This window comes from Bubalus bubalis, chromosome 13, assembly GCF_019923935.1.
Source record: "Bubalus bubalis isolate 160015118507 breed Murrah chromosome 13, NDDB_SH_1, whole genome shotgun sequence".
In the NCBI taxonomy this organism is placed as follows: Eukaryota; Metazoa; Chordata; class Mammalia; order Artiodactyla; family Bovidae; genus Bubalus; species Bubalus bubalis.
The window spans coordinates 19,224,247-19,242,308 of NC_059169.1; the positions used below are offsets into that span (position 1 = coordinate 19,224,247).

Consider the following 18,062-nt stretch of genomic DNA (forward strand, 5'->3'; position numbering starts at 1 on the left):
ATTGATGAAATATGTACATTAATAATCAGATAAATTCAATTATTTCATCATCTGTGATTACCCATAGTATTGAAGGATTCATCATAAAATGCATTCGCCATTATTATTATTATTTTTTTGGCTGTGCTGTGTGGGATCTTAGTTCCCCAACCAGGGATTGAAGTTGTGCCCCCTGCAGTGGAAGCACAGAATCTTATCCACAGGACCGCCAGAGAAGTCCCTGTTCCTCATTATTCTACAAGTAGGAAACTGATTGGGGTAATACACCAAATGCCTACCAAACAGATTCCCCGTACTGGGTCATCCCAGGGGAATATTTTTCATATAGCATCTCATATAGTTTTCCCATATAGCATCATTTATATGAGAAGTTTTGAGAAAGGAGGGACCACAAACAGTGTGGGATCACTCCAAATACTGGTGATGATAAAGAATGAAGCTGAAAATAATAGGACTTATCTTTCCAATACATTTAACAGCTGCAACTTACTCGGACATGTAAATTAATGTATTTTTCAAATATATCACTTCTGACACACATTTCCTTAATATCTCCTTTCCTTTTCTTAATCTTTTACTATCCTTGTCATCTCTAGTAGGAGAAGAAAAAAATGTCATCTTTAGCAGAAGAAAAACTCCTATTTTCTTTCTACAGTAGTTCAAACATGATGAAATGTTTTATTTTTAAGAAAAGTATCTATAGAGTGGATAATCTGTTAGGCAGTATGTCATAAACAAGACAGAACGGTCCCTGTCCTCACCGTGCTCACATTCATCTTCTTTGTGCTAAAATGCAAAGCTGCAGCTGACCTGTTAAAGGCCACACTGACTCACAGCGGCCATCACATTCAATTACATAATGTCAACTTAGTGAGAAATTCCAGAAGATAAGACTCTCTGGAATTTCAAGGGTATGGTTAATTACAGCATAAATGGAAGCCAGCCTGCCTTGCCATCCCAACCTGAGAGCCCCGGTACTCACCTGCAGATTCCAGGCGTTTCACGTCTCGTGATGACCTTAAGAAATACCACTGGATAGCAAAGAAAATGATGCCAAAGGGAATCACAAGTACAGCAACCCAAGGAGTCACAGCCACCATCACGCCCATCACACCAATCACAAGTAAAAACATCTGAAATGGCAAAAATAGATACAGAGGGCTCCTTAGGAAGGACACTTCTCAAACTTTAATGGGCTGTTTTGTTAGGATTAAACTCCTTTGCTCAAAAGACTTGTTGAAACAGTAAGGAATGCTTTTGCATCTTAAGAAATAAAACTATAGGAGGTCCTCATAATGTTTATTATATGAACCAAACACTATGATAAGAACTTTCTCAGTATTCTTGTTCACTTGCTAACTTAAGCCTGACTCTTTGTGACCCCATGGACTGCAAAACACTAGGCTTCCCTGTCCTTCACCATCTCCCAGAGTTTGCTCCAACTCATGTCCATTGAGTCAATGATAACATTCAACCATCTCACCCTCTGTCATCTCCTTCTCCTCCTGCCTTCAATCTTTCCCAGCATCAGGGTCTTTTCCAATGAGTTGGCTCTTTACATCAGGTAACCAAAGTACTGGAGCTTCAGCTTCAGCACCAGTCCTTCCAATGAAGAGTCAGGGTTGATTTCCTTTAGGATTGACTGGTTTGATCTCCTTGCTGTCCAAGGGATTCTGAAGAGTCTTCTCCACCACAGTTCAAAAGCATCAATTCTTCAGCTCTCAGCTTTCTTTATAGTCTAACCCTCACATCTATACATCACTACTGGAAAAACCATAGCTTTGACTAGATAGACCTTTGTTGGCAAAGAATGTCTCTGCTTTTAATACACTGTCTAGGTTTGTCATTGCTTCTCTTCCAAGGAGCAAACGTCTTTTAATTACATGGCTGTAGTCACCATCTGCAGTGATTTTGGAGCCCAAGAAAATAAATTCTGTCACTGTTTCCCCATCTATTTGCCATGAAGTGATGGGACTAGATGCCATGATCTTTATTTTTTGACAGAGCTCCCACAATTAGGAGTTCAGAAGCATCAAGGGGTGAGTTTCTAGATGTCTTCGTCCCCTGGGGGACTGGAGGAGACCCATGAGGGGAGGACTTCATGCCTGACTCACATCTGTACCTCAGGACCTCAAATCTATCTCATTTGTTGAAGGGAAGGAGGGAGAGAGGGAAATACCCTCACCACCTCACACACACCTGACTCACAAACTTAAAATCCAAACAACCAGCAATATATCCTCAGACCCTACATTCCAGATGGACCTCTCTCCTGCTTCAGTCAAACTCCTTCCAAAAATAGCCTGTCTTCACCTCAAATCCCTCCATTCCTCCTGCATTTGCAACCCTTTGCAGTCTGGCCTCCTCCCACCTGAAGCCTGTTCCTTGAGTCACCAGAAGCCTCCTGATTTGAAATCAACTGACAATTTTCCACAGACTCACCCTCTCATTTGAGTTGAACAGACTCATCCTTCCTTGGCTCCCCAACCTACTTCCTCCTTTCTCACTTGCTATTCATTGTGTGTCTCCTCTCCTCCCCTTTCTCTCTGCTTTCTCTCTGAGTATCGAACCTTCTTATCTTGACCCCTAAAACTGCTTCACTCTCCCTGGGTTGCCATCTTCACAGATTCAACTACTACCTGCTCAGTGAAAACTACACAGGCCCCATGCTCATCCCAGGTCTCTCCCTCGAACACCAGACTCTTACTTCCAATGACCTGCAGGTCATCTCCACCTTCAACTTCAAGATAATTGAACTACAGGGCAGAGCTGAGATTTAAAATCAGTGAGACTAGAATTTTATCTCCTCATTACTGAGACTGGATCCTACAGAAATCAGGTAACATCTATCTCTGTCCTTCCCTATGTCATGCAAAAATATGTGACAATTCTGATAATGACTACTAACTAACCAAATACTAAGCACACGGAGGAAACCCAACCTTGGCCTAGCTTGTCATTAACAAAGATACAGAGCCTTTCAAAAAATCTTTTCAAAGCTATTCACAATCACTGTTAAAATATAGCACTGTTTTTAGGGAAGAAGTGTTTCTAGGGATAAATTATGTAGTTAAACTCAGCAGGATGTACTCATAAAATCAGTTTGTGAAAGAGGAAAAAAAAAAAAACAAAAACCGGACATCTCTGCAGTAAAAGCACTCTGCCTCCTCATCTCAGCTTAATTCACATTGGTAACAGTGAAAGCCATGCTCACAGGCTACACTGTCTGCAGTTAGATATTGACTGCTGCATTTCTGTGCTCAGCTTTTGATAATGCATTTCACTTCTGAAATTAACAATTGGAAAGAAAATGAAAATTTTCCACAGATTTAATCACTAAAAATTTGACAGTATTAAATAACAGGAACAAACAAACAAACAAAAAAAACACTCCACATGAGCAACAGTACTGAGCGAAGAAATGAGAGCTGAGATGACCCAACATCATTCTTTAGAACCTCAAATTCACAGACAAAACAGAGGCTGGATGATAGTATTCCTGTAGGTCTCTCTCTCTCATTTTTTTAAGACCCTTTAAGACAGAGCAATCAACTTGTTAAAAGAAAAACTTCCTACAAAAACAAAAGACATTTTATGAGATGGCTTCGATCGTGGAATTGAATTACTGGCTTAAAGGCTTTATATCTTCAATAACTGCTCTGTATTGTACTTGTTGAATTCCCTGGTGGGTCACTGGTAAAGAATCCACCTGCCAATGCAGGAGACGTGGGTTTGATTCCTGAGTCAGGAAGATCTCCTGGGCAAGGAAATGACAACCCACTCGAGTATTATTGCCTGAAAAATCCCATGGATGGAGGAGCCTGGCAGGCTACAGTCCATGGGATCACAAAATAGTTGGATACAACTTAGTAACTAAACAACATTGTCCTTGCTAAAGTATGAATTTCATGTTATTTTTACCACTCTTCTCTTGGTAAGTAACCACACCTGGCTTTATCCAAATAAAACAGTGCAGTAAGTATTTGTCCTCTGTAGGAATACAATGTATCAGCTTGTGCTCAGTCCTGTCCAACTCCTTGTGACCCCATGGACTGTAGCCCACCAGCTTCCTCTGTCTATGGAATTCTCCATGCAAGAATAGTGGAGTGGGTTGCTCTTTCCTCCTCCAGGGAATCTTCCTGTCCCAGGGATCAAACTCACATCTCTTGCATCTCCAGCACTGGCAAGCAAATTCTTCACCACTGAACCATCTGGGAAGCCTGATACAATGCATAGTTTAGTTAATCTAGGCTATCTTTCCAGGAGAGGTGATTATTTCTATATTGTGAAAGTTTCACAGTAAAGGGAATCCAGTGAGACACCTGGAAGGCAGAGGGAGAACCAATTGCCCAGCATGTCACTGCTTCAGAACAACCTTGATGTCACTGTGTAGCCACTCTTGCCCCAGGTGTTTCTCATGTTAACTCAGCCTCCCAATCACAGCTGCACCTCTCTCTCACAAGCATGACCTTACAGAAGATAACAGGACACATTGCCAGGCTGAAAGGCCCACCCTCAGCCCCTCTGAAATGGCCTTGAGAAACAGGCACTCTACTATTCCCTGTGAAAACTCTGAGAGGATTGGTATGTTACCTGGATGAAATCTTGAAATATCTGGGGCAGCAAGTCATCCATATGCCCAATGTCTTTGGAGAAACGATTTAAAATTCTTCCTGCAAGAACAGGATATGAGAAATTATTCATTTCCTCAGATAGGAAACAAACAATTCACAAACAAATGAAAACACTATTTGTAAAGTATTTGTATTTAGAGACTTTCCCGGTGGTACAGTGTCCCCAGTGCAAAGGACATAGGTTCAATCCCTGGTCCAGGAAGATCCCACATGCCACAGAGCAACTAAGCCTTCACAACTACTGAAGCCCCTGTGCTTAGAGCCTGAGCTCCACAGCAAGAGAAGCCACTGCAATGAGAAGCAGGAGCACCACAATGAAGAGCAGCCCTGCTTGCTGTAAGTAGAGAAAGCCCATGTGCAGCAACAAAGACCCAATCCAACTATAAATAAATACATCTTAAATGTATACCTGTGGCGGATTCATTTTGATATTTGGCAAAACTAATAACAGTTATGTAAAGTTTAAAAATAAAATAAAATTAAAAAAAAATAAATAAAAGCAACCTTGCAAGATTGTTCTTTCAAGATTGCAAAGCGATCTTGAGAAAGAAGAATGGAACTGGAGGAATCAACCTGCCTGACTTCAGGCTCTACTACAAAGCCACAGTCATCAAGACAGTCATCATACTGGCACAAAGACAGAAATATGGATCAATGGAACAAAATAGAAAGCCCAGAGATAAATCCACCCACCTATGGACACCTTATCTTTGACAAAGGAGGCAAGAATATACAATGGAGAAAAGACAATCTCTTTAACAAGTGGTGGTGGGAAAACTGGTCAACCACTTGTAAAATAATGAAACTGGAACACTTTCTAACACCATACACAAAAATAAACTCAAAATGGATTAAAGATTTAAACGTAAGACCAGAAACTATAAAACTCCTAGAGGAGAACATAGGCAAAACACTCTCCAACATAAATCACAGCAGGATCTTCTATGACCCACCTTCCAGAATACTGGAAATAAAAGCAAAAATAAACAAATGGGACCTAATTAAAATTTAAAACTTCTGCACAACAGAGGAAACTATAAGCAAGGCGAAAAGACAGCCGTCAGAATGGGAGAAAATAATAGCAAATGAAGCAACTGACAAACAACTAATCTCAAAAATATACAAGCAACTCCTGCAGCTCAACTCCAGAAAAATAAACGACCCAATCATAAAATGGGCCAAAGAACTAAATAGACATTTCTCCAAAGAAGACATACAGATGGCTAACAAACACATGAAAAGATGCTCAACATCACTCATTATCAGAGAAATGCAAATCAAAACCACAATGAGGTACCATTTCACTCCAGTCAGAATGGCTGCGATCCAAAAGTATACAAGTAATAAATGCTGGAGAGGGTGTGGAGAATAAGGGAACCCTCTTAAACTGTTGGTGGGAAGGCAAACTGGTACAGCCACTATGGAGAACAGTGTGGAGATTCCTTAAAAAACTGGAAATAGAACTGCTTTATGATCCAGCAATCCCACTGCTGGGCATACACACCGAGGAAACCAGAATTGAAAGAGACACATGTACCCCAATGTTCATCGCAGCACTGTTTATAGTAGCCAGGACATGGAAGCAACCTAGATGTCCATCAGCAGATGAATAAATAAGAAAGCTGTGGTACATATATACAATGGAGTATTACTCAGCCATTAAAAAGAATACATTTGAATCAGTTCTAATGAGATGGATGAAAACTGGAGCCTATTATACAGAGTGAAGTAAGCCAGAAAGAAAAACACCAATACAGTATACTAACGCATATACATGGAATTTATAAAGATGGTAACAATAACCCTGTATGCAAGTGAGCAAAATAGACACAGATGTATAAAACAGTCTTTTGGACTCTGTGGGAGAGGGAGAGGGAGAGGGTGGGATGATTTGGGAGAATGGCATTGAAACATGTATAATATCATATAAGAAATGAATTGCCAGTCCAGGTTCAATGCAGGATACAGGATGCTTGGGGCTGGTGCACTGGGATGACCCAGAGGGATGGTATGGGGAAGGAGGTGGGAGGGGGGGTTCAGGAAGGGGAACACATGTACACCTGTGGTGGATTCATGTTGATGTATCACAAAACCAATACAATATTGTAAAGTAAAAAATAATAATAATGATAATAAAGACATGATAAATGGTTAAAAATAAATAAGTAAAATAAAATTATAGGGCAAATTCCCTCTAAAAAAAAAAGAAAGAGAAAACAGGATGATGCCTAAAAAGAAACAAAACTACCACTAAATGGCAGTGGGTGGGGAGTTGAAACTGAGCCCTTATTTTTAAAAGAATGGGGGAATCTTGTGGCAGTGTCAAAAAGGGTTGGTGGATTTCAGAACGTTCCCTCCCTTTAGATCCATCCCATCTAAGACTCATTCCAAGTGCTAAGTTGGTAAATAAACAGTTGCAAAATACCCAAATTAATCCTAATGTTACACTAACTTTGCTTTAGTTGTCAAGATTAGTTTTCCCAAGTGATACTTTTAAATCAACATAATTATAATCTCTCTGTAGTTTTTTCCCTCCAGATCATTCACAGCACCTCACATTTGGGGAAAACTGTGAGTTTTGACTATTTCCAAGTTGTGAGTTTACTACTGGGGTAATAAAGTCATTATTTTCAGAGGTGTACCAGGTGTGACAAGCACAGACTTATGAATAAGCATCTAAGAAGATCAGAGGGATGTAGGCAGGAAAACAAATATATTACTAAATCACTAAGGATCACTTATCATTGATTTTATCTCCCTTTTCAGAATCCACAACAATAGTATATCCACAATGATATATATAAAGGCTGCAGGATTAGAATATGAGAACTAATTTCTATTAAGTATCTAGGGCAAACTTAAAACGCCACTTTCCACATCAGTAAACAAAGGATTCTGCAACCGTGAGGACTCTGCAGCCACCCTACAAGGGTGGTGCACCCTGAGGAGATGCAGGATGAGAAAGCAGAGGGTACTGGCCCCAGACAGGAGAGGTGCACATCAAAGGAACTGCAACAAGGAGGAGCCAATACTGACTCCAAGGTGGATCTGTTTCTTTGACCATTGCTGTTCACTGCTTTTGTTAGGGAACCCTGACCCTCTGCCTCAAAGTTAAACTAAAGTGGCTTTTTTTCAGCTCACAGGGGGACAATCTGACCCTCACCACCTGTGAATGGCTGTAGAAAAGAAAAAAAATTAACAAATCCCCTCCAATTTTGCAAGGCAAATGGCTTTACTTCCTCACCTCCTCTCCTCTGTGTTCTATAAAAGAACCTGGCTTCCAGACCCCAATAAGATGGTTATTTTGAGACATTAGTCTGCCAGGTTTCCAAATGAAGTTGCTATTTCTTGCTTTAACACATTAGCTGTAAGACTTACTGGCATTGTGAGGCGAGCAGAGTGAGCTTGAACTTGGTAACAAGTAACACCACTCCAGGTGGTTCTCTCTTCATGCCATCACACACCAGAAACAAAGACACCATAAACAGTCTATTACAAATTCTAGTTTTGAAAATAAACACAGGGAAAAGTTCAACTTAGTGTACCTACAAAAGAGTAAATAAGTGATACCCTGAAACCCTTGGGTGTATCTTTGCAGCATTTAATTAGGCTTCTATTTCTTGAAGGAATGAAGTTCTGATAATAGACACAGGATGAAGAAACAATATATATACTAGTGTGCCTGCTGCTCTAGGATTAGTGAGCTTGAAGATTTAAACTTGGTTCCAAATCCTTGAATAATAAATACATCAGCATCTGGAGAAGCCTACAGGTCATCATCAGCCTGTTCAGCTGTGGTCAGGAGCATTCAGAGGCTGTGATAACAGAAATTCAGTCCCATTTGATGCTCCCAAATTTATAACCATAGCTTTCACATTAACAGGCAAAGTAAAGTAGAGCAGCTTCACAGCCAAAATACCATGGACTCCTCCAATCACTTCCTCGCTATGACTTCATAATATGATGAGACCTATGTGAGCCTCTGCACCTTACCATCCTGTGCTCCACACAGTGCCTGGACTAAATGACATGTGTTGAATAAATCTGCACAAGATGCTGCCCTAAACAGTCTTATTTAATCCTCACAACAGCCTTGTCAAACAGGAAGGGCAACTGTTATTCCCATTTCACAGGAGAGGAAATTCCCAGAAACTATGTCATTATCCTTACTAAGGTTCATTAGCTACTGCCAGTGTGCTAAATGCTATGACTATATTAACCTGTTTAATGCCCACAAAATCAAGATATTGGTAAGTGTGTGAATAATATCCTCATTTTATAGGTAAGAAAATCAAGACACAGAGAAATTAAATAATTTGCACATAAGTATTAACATAAATATAACTGGCTATTACTACTAGTAACTAGCACCAGGACTGAACCCAGGAAGTTGGCTCCAGAGTCCATACTTATAACCATGACAATATCCTGCCTGGAGATTTGCCTGCCCAGTAGTATCTAACTACTTTGACCTTGATCACACAGCTAGTTGATGACCAGGCAACTCCTGTCCTCTCTCTAGTCACATCCCTGCTTTGACAGGTCCTGTCAATCATGACCTGCAAAAACAAACCTGCCCTGGGCCTCAACACAAGTCTAACCAACTGAACAGAGTGGGCATATATGCTGATGAACTACCTGTTCATAGAAACCCACGTCAGGAGACTACCTTCCAAAGCAAGACAGGTCAAAGGCCTCAGAATGGAGGAAACAACCACTGGGAAACCTTCAGGGACACCCTTACTTAGTAATGAAAATCCACCTGCTATATACCACAAGACCTCTTAAATGTAACCAAAAGTCCATTGTAAAACTAGAGGGTTGATTTTCCTGAAGAGGAGGTATACCTTTCACTGATCTTGCATTTAAATTAATTTTCCATTACAATTCAGATAAACCTCAAAATATGAGCACATGCCAGAGCTCTGTGGTCCCAGAAATGGATGGACAATGAAAGAAAGAAACACACAGCCTGTCTCCTGTAGAAATGTTTCTGGAAGAAGGTCATTCCTAGTTAGCTTAACACCATGTAACACGCCCAATGTTCCAACAACTAGTCAAAGACATTTCAACACATTTGCATTGTATATTGGGTATATATAACAAATGGATTTCTAAATCATCCTGCAAAGTAAACGTTATTTTTTTTACAGACATGCATAAGTTGGAATAAAAGCTTATTTGCTCCTATATTCAGATTTTTTTCCTACCAAGAAAAATTATCAATGAAGCTTTTTGTACAAAATGAAAAACCACGGAGAGTGATTTTCTTCCAAGCATATCTTCCATTTTCAAATATGAAAATGTAATCAGGCACTAAATGTGTTAAAAAGACATATTCATTGAGAAGCTTCATGTCCGACTTACCTATTGGATTTCTGTTGAAAAACAATACCGGAGCTCTCAAAATGCTCTCCAACATTTTGTTGTGCAAAGTTTGTGAAGAATTAGCAAGGACATAGAATAACAGCAGAGACCTTGTGATGCCAAAAAGGAAGGTAGATACAGTTAACCCTGAAATAAAGAAACATCAATCAGCACAAGATCTCTGCCTAATCCTCAGTGATGCTGAAGCATGGTAGGCAGTTTATAAAGATACAATGCATTTAATTGTATAGGTAAAATTTACACAAAAATTTACATACACAGAATAAATAAAATGTTATATATGTAAATATATATATATAGTAAATTCTGTAAGAGTTTAATGCTTTCACAAAAATACATTTATAAAGAAGAATATAAAAATCAATGTTTTCCTCTCACTAAATAGAAACAACACAGGGGTAAAAATATCTGTTACCTACAGTTTCATTCTAGGCTTTCCTAATTCAATTACAAGTTCTAATAAAAACTCACAAGATTGATAATTGCAAAAAGTAGTTGATCTTCTCTCCACATTTCAAATTTCACTATTTACAAACATGTCCCACAATCTAAAATTGAGGTACACTTTGGTACCAGCATGTGAATTAACAGGAAATAGGAGAAATGATTTACCATTTCCCTGTAATTTATAAGGAAATTTACTTCCATGTAAAGTAGCTTCTTAAGAACCTACTGTATAGCACAGGTAACTCTACTCAATGCTCTGTGGTGACCTAAATGGGAAGGAAATCCAAAGAAAGGATATTTTATCACTGGTTCACTTTTCTGTACCACAGAAACTAACACAACATTGGAGAGCGAGTATACTGAAATAAAAATTAATAAAAATTTAAAATATTAAAAATAAAGTAACTACTCTAGGCCCAAGTAACTTTAAAGAGTATAAAAAGACCATGTTAAGTTGCAAGTGGACAATCTCTTAAATAACTGAATTGTAAGAAACTACAAATTATATTCTGGCATGAGATAATTAATCTAAACAAGCAATTAATCTCTCACTAAGTGTTTGATAGAACCCCAAAGCATTTGTAAACAAATATAATCATGCAAATTTATGTTTTATCAATAACATAAATGAACTCTACTATGCATATAAACGGAGAGGCAATGGCACCCCACTCCAGTACTCTTGCCTGGAAAATCCCATGGATGGAGGAGCCTGGAAGGCTGCAGTCCATGGGGTCGTGAAGAGTCGGATACGACTGAGCAACTTCACTTTCAGTTTTCACTTTCCTGCATTGGAGAAGGAAATGGCAACCCACTCCAGTGTTATTGCCTGAAGAATCCCAGGGACGGGGGAGCCTGGTGGCTGCCGTCTATGGGGTCACACAGAGTCGGACACGACTGAAGTGACTCAGCAGCAGCAGCAGCAGCATACATATAAAGGGCTTCCCTGGTAGCTCAGAGGTTAAAGCGTCTGCCTGCAGTGTGGGAGACCTGGGTTCAATCCCTGGGTTGGGAAGATCCTCTGGATAAGGAAATAGCAACCCACTCCAGTATTCTTTCCTGGAGAATCCCATGGACGGAGGAGCCTCGGACATGACTGAGCGACTGAACTGAACTGAACTGAACTGATGCATATAAAAATTAAAAGAGCCCTCTAAACATCTCTTCAACCCACAATGCTAAATAGAGTTGGGGTAACTTCTGTAATAAATATTCCATCAAACACTTTTTTCCATTCAGCTGACCAGTATTATTTAAATTCTGAAAGCTGCTCAAATTCCTGAATTCCATTAACAGCCATTTGCCTTAGCCCACCATCCCATATGGATGTGTAACAGAATACCTTCCTTCTTCTCTAAGCTCTCATTGTCCACCAATTCAGAAAGTAAACTGCTGGTGGATTCAAGTTTCTTGACAAGCAATCAACAAAATAAATGCCAAATTTCAGTGAGTGGATTTTTACATAACACACTCTTTGTTAATCTTTGTACAAGCATTTGTACAAGCAAACTTTGAAAAGCATTTTCTGTGAGGATGTTTAAATTTTTATTTAGTTTTTGTTTTAATTTTATTAGGGTATAGTTGCTTTACACTGTTGTGTTAGTTTCTGCTGTACAATGAAGTTAACCAGCTGTATGTATACATATATCCCCTCCCTCTTAGACCTCCCTTGCCCCCATCCCTCCCCTCTAGGTCATCACAGAGCACTGACCTGAGCTCCCTGTGCTACACAGCAGCTTCCGACTAGCTATCTGTTTTACACATGGTAGTGTATGTATGTCAATCCTAATCTCCCAGTTCATCTTCCCCACCTCCCTACCCCTTGCTGTGTCCACACATCTGTTCTCAAAATCTACGACTCCGTTCCTGCCCTGTAGGTTTATATGTACTGTTTTTTCTAGATTCCATATATATGCATTAATATAAGCATTTTGTTTGTTTTTCTCTTTTGACTTACTTTACTCTGCATGATAGACTCTAGGTCCATCCATGTCTCTACAAATGACCCAATTTCCTTACTTTCTATGGATGAGTAATATTCCAGTGTATATATGTACCATAAATGAAATGAAAAGACAGTCCTGAGAATGGGAGAAAATAACTGCAGACTAAGCAACTGACAGGGATTAGCCTCCACAATATACAAGCAGCTCATGCAGCTCAATATCAGGGAAAAAAAAAAAATTAAAAATGGGCAGAAGACCTAAATAGACATTTCTTCAAAGAAGACATACAGATGGCCAAGAGGCACGTGAAAAGATGGTCAGCATCACTATTAGAGAGATGTTGATCAAAAGTACAATAAGATATTACCTCACACCAGTCAGAATGGTCATGATCAAAAAATACACAAACAATAAATGCTAGAGAGTGTGGAGAAAAAGCAACCCTCTTGCACTGTTGGTAGGATTGTAAATTGATACAGCCACTATGGGGAGCAGTATGGAGGTTCCTTAGAAAACTAGAAATACAACTATTATGTGACCCAGCAATCTCACAACTGGGCCTATACCCTGAGAAAACCATAATTCAAAAAGACACATGTACCCCAATATTCATAGCAGCAATATTTACAAAACCCATGGCATGGAAGCAACCTAAATGTCCATCAACAAATGAATAGATAAAGAAGATATTTAAAATTTTAAGTGAAGATACCCTTTAAGTAGTATATAATGCGATATATATTCTTTTTTTTTAAATTTTATTTTATTTTTAAACTTTACATAACTGTATTAGTTTTGCCAAATATATTCTAAACATTCTTGTGAATAGAGGCAGTCATGCTAATATTAGTCTGGCACACCAAATGTTAAATTAATCACACAGTTGGGGAGGAGATAACACTGTGATCTCAAGATAAGAAAGAGAAGGAATCTAATCCCAGGCCCTGAATTTCCCCTGTTTAGCTTCTCTAGTAATTAGTGAAGCCCAAGAGATGACCAGTGTGGTAAAGGGGAGCTTTGCATACCTGGGAGGGAATAATGCTTTTAACTGGGGCCCATGCTGCCAGAGGATTTCACCCAAGATCAATAAAAGCCAGGGGTTATTTAGACTGAATTGGAACATCCTGAACCACAGGGTGGGGATTCACTTCTAATCCCCTTGCCCATCCATATAGTGGATAAAAGATTTAGCTAAAGCAATCTATTTAATAGACAATAGCCATGTATTTTCCAGGGGCTGATTTTCTGAATGTGCAATACTGGTTTAACTACCAAAATCCAGTACAGAGCAAATTAAGAGTCTTCATTCAACCTCTTTTCTTCTAGTAGATCTTTAAAATAATTATTCTAATTAATTCACAGAGTAAATGAGACTAAGACAATCAGTTAATACATTACTGAATTACTCTAGAAGCCCTAGTTTATCACACAGACTCTTTATAAACACCTTGCTGCTGCTGCTGAGTCACTTCAGTCGTGTCCAACTCTGTGCAACCCCATAGACGGCAGCCCACCAGGACGCCCCATCCCTGGGATTCTCCAGGCAAGAACACTGGAGTGGGTTGCCATTTCCTTCTCCAATGCATGAAAGTGAAAAGTGAAAGTGAAGTCTCTCAGTCGTGTCCAACCCTCAGTGACCCCATGGACTGCAGCCTTCCAGGCTCCCCATCTATGGGATTTTCCAGGCAAGAGTACTGGAGTGGGGTGCCACTGCCTTCTCCATGAACACTTTAGACTCTGCTATAATGGAGCAGATGACGCAACTTTACCTGAATAAGCTCCTAAGAACCAGTTCAGCACAAACATTACATCTGTGGCTTCTTCTACATATGTCCCAAAATATAGGCCACTTTGTACATTTGCCCTATGGAACAGGGAAGAAGAAATATTACACTATAGATTATACATAGAATTTACACAAATATCAAAAATTTTAGCTCAATTCAAGAAATGTATTTTATGCTGTAAAGTGTTTCCCAGCTCACAAGACCCTGTGTGTATCTCTCTTTTAAAAATCTGAATCAGTTTTCAAAACTGTCTGTGAAGACAGACTTAGAAAAGGAACTTACAGTTGCCAAGGGGAAGGATAATTAGAGAGTTTGGATGGTCATGCACACATTGCTAGATTTAACAGAGGTAACCAACAAGGATTTATTGTACAGCACATGGAACTCTGCCCAATGTTATGTGGCAGCCTGGATGTGAGCAGGGTTTGGGGGAGAATGGATACATGCATATGTATGACTGAGTCCTTTCAAAGTTCACCTGAAACTATCACAACGTTGTTGATTGGCTATACTCCAATACAGTATTAAAAGTTCAAAAAAAGAAAAAAAACTTTCTGTGAAGAAGCTGCTAGAGGGAGGGACATAGGAGAGATCACAGGGGGATCACACACCACCCGCAAGAACTTTCATTTTTCTTCAGGGAAACTACTTGAGGGTCAGTCCCCCTGACTCTGTGGGAAAGTGAGGCTTCGTATAGACTTACAGCACTTTCAGTCAGACCAGGAATCACTCACCAGTTTAAAAGCCACCAATCCTGCAGGACATAGGCAACCTGGAGCAGGAAACAGCAGTCATTCACACACTGACATCACTGAGCCTCACACCCCGCTTACTAGGAAGGGGGACAGAAAGGCTCCAAAACATGGAGATGGTCCTTCCAGCTCAGGTCTGCACCAAGCCCCATGCCCAGATGACCACAGGTCAGGGGAGAGCATGTTACAGTTTAACATGTTTAAAAGAAACCCCCTTTTCCCTAGAAGACTTTGCTCCCCAAATATAATGTATTTCAATGCAAATCCAAGTAGACTGTGAAAGGCAGTAATAACAGTGCAAATGTTGGGATTTTTCAAAGCAAAAAGCTTGACAGGTACAGAGATGGTCAGTTCCGGTGTCAGCTTGGCTGAGCCAGTCTCCAGTGATTCAACCAAACACTTGTCTAGATGTTGCCTTAAGGTAGTTTGTGGATGTAGTTCACATCTATCATCAGAAGTTAAGCAGAGGAGATCACCCTCAACACTGTGGTTGCCTCATCCAGTCAGTCAAAGGCCCTTAGAGCAAAACCTGAGGCTTCCTGGAGGAGGAAGAAATTCTGCCTCAAGATCAGGGTCAGCTCCTGCCTGAGGTTCCAGCCTACAGGCCTGCCTTTCTGATTTCACATTCACCAAGCTAGATCCCACAACCTCATGAGCCAATTATTTGAGACAAATCTCTTAATACACAAAATAATCATAAAATACAGTATAAATAGTATGTAAATATCAACCTGGGTACACAAATCAAAATAAACACCCTTACATACCTGAGCTGTGATGTTTACTAGAATAAGGAAGATGATGACAGACCAGTGAGCACCAGCTGTGAAGTAACTTGCATAGGTCTTAAAATCCACTTTTCTTTCCAACTGGTCTTCTAAAGGTAGTGTAACCTGTATGTTCTCAGTCTAGAAGGGAAACATGGCAGTGAGAGATGAAATTTTATATAATGAACTCCAAATTTCAAGAGTTCAACACTGCCCTCCACTGCAAAACTGTGGGGAAACAGACACATCGCATACACTGGCAGGAGTGCAGGATGGTCCATCTCCTATGGAGAAGGGTGTGGGAATATCTAGGCAAATCACATATGCATTACCCCTGGACACAGCCATCCTACTTCTAGGAATCTATTAGAAATAAAAGAATATCCTCACGAGGTTATTCACTGTTGGGTAGCTTTGCTTAAAATAGATCATGGCTCTCAGCACACACACAACAAAATCAATTAATGTATAAATGCAGAAGTTTGCTCTAAAATAACACACAAAATGATATGGAGCTAATATATCCCTCTAGATGACTTGTGTCAGTGATAGAAACAGAAAACACAGGCTCAAAATACTAGCCAAATACAGTAAACTGAGATCACAGAGAGGGCTGGAGTAATCAGTTTGGATAGCACATTGCAAACGTATGATCTGAATCTATTTGGTTCTGAAATTTCAGAGAGATTCTTGAGTCTAGAAAGTGAAGAGCTAATCCCAGTAATGATCAGAATCATCCAGGCTCCTGGGTTTAGATATCAAAGAATATCTGTGTATTTTAAGGGAGATCTAGTATATTTCTGGATTTCTGTCTGGAGGACTTAGAATGCAGTATAGAGTCACGGGAGACTAAAATGTTGTACTCTACCCTGGCCACTGGGATCCAAGGTCAATAAGATGTAGTTCTCGGTCTTCAAGGGTAAGAAAGAAGGACAGGAACTAACACTGAAGTGTCTATCATGTGTCAGGTCCTTTGCACATGTTACCTCTGACCTATCACAAACCATCTGACACCGAGGCAAAATACTACCGTTAGTCATATGCAGTGCTAGAACATTCCAACATACAGGAAAAAATAGATGATTTACTATGGCAACAGCAGGACTCAGTCTAAGGCAGTCTTCACATTAAGCTTCTGGATCCATAAGGGAAGTCAGGAGCCATGACAGCAAGTAGGACACAACCGTGGTAAACTGAAGAGTTCTCAATCAGTGTGAGCCACACACAGCAGTGCACCCACTACTGACCTCCATAAGATTTTCCAACTACACCCAAAGAAGAACCACAAACAGGCTTGCTCCCTTCATGCTTTTCCATGAATTTCATGGAATAAGACTTTGGGAACTTTAGGGTCTACTTTGGGAAAAATGAAGATATCATTAGAGAAGCAGACTGAAGGTCCATGAGGCCACCAAGAGCAGAAAGACCAGGGCACACTGATGGATAGAAACTCACATCTTGGTCTTCTGGAGCTACATCCTTCCATGAGGGTCTAGGAGACTGTAGAGACCGACTCAAAGACTTGGAGATCAGAGTGGGAGTTCCTGGAACTGGAGATGGTTCAGATTGCTTATTCCCCTTGTCAAAAAGGGAAAGAATATCTACCCTAGATTTCAGGAACTCAGAGTAAGTCCCCCTTTTCACTGTTTTGCCCTAAAATAAAAAAAATTGAGAGGAATTAATTTACATTTGATAATATTAAAACAACCTAAATACTAGTCAAGAAAAGTTATGTGGCCTTAAATTGTGGTTTTTGTAAAAAAAAGAAAAAAACAAAATCCCTGAGTCTAGAAGTGTTGTTGAAAAATCTAGTTCAGTCAACTCAGTATAGAACTGAGTATTGTGTTCTCTGCCAAACCCTGTGTTAGGTGCTAGGGGATATGAAAGAAATATGTGCTTGTGTGTTTAAAATGCAGGCCATTGACATAAGTACCCTGGGTACTTGGGGAAGCAAAAAGCACAGAGGTTGGTGGGAGGATCAGCACAGTCTCTACAGACAACATGGGAATTGAGAGAAGCCTCCCTGGTGGCTCAGACAGTAGAGAATCTGCCTGCAATGCGGGGGACCTGGGCTCGATCCCTGGGTTGGGAAGATCCCCTAGAAGAGGGCATGGCAATCCACTCCAGTGTTCTTGCCTGGGAATTCCCATGGACAGAGGGTCCATGAGGTCACAAAGAGTCTGACATGACTTGAATGACTAAGCACATACAGCACATTATGTGAGAAGCAGAATTTTAAAAAACAGTCAATTGGGGAGGATATTCCAGGAAAGAAATTTAAACTTAACCCAGAGGTGGGGACCAGCACATCTGCATATGGGTAAGAGTCACTCATGAAATC

At 40.0% G+C, this 18,062-nt stretch overlaps 1 protein-coding gene across 1 annotated transcript in view; it reads right to left on the minus strand.

The window, feature by feature from the left end:
- The window catches only part of LOC123464531 (ATP-binding cassette sub-family C member 4-like), a 159,087-nt gene that overhangs the window by 65,817 nt on the left and 75,208 nt on the right, over nt 1-18,062 (minus strand). The window contains 7 exon segments of the mRNA XM_045162456.1: nt 983-1,133; nt 4,594-4,673; nt 10,002-10,148; nt 14,185-14,279; nt 14,937-14,974; nt 15,722-15,862; nt 17,177-17,374. Of these exon segments, the coding sequence (XP_045018391.1) occupies nt 983-1,133; nt 4,594-4,673; nt 10,002-10,148; nt 14,185-14,279; nt 14,937-14,974; nt 15,722-15,862; nt 17,177-17,374 (850 nt within the window).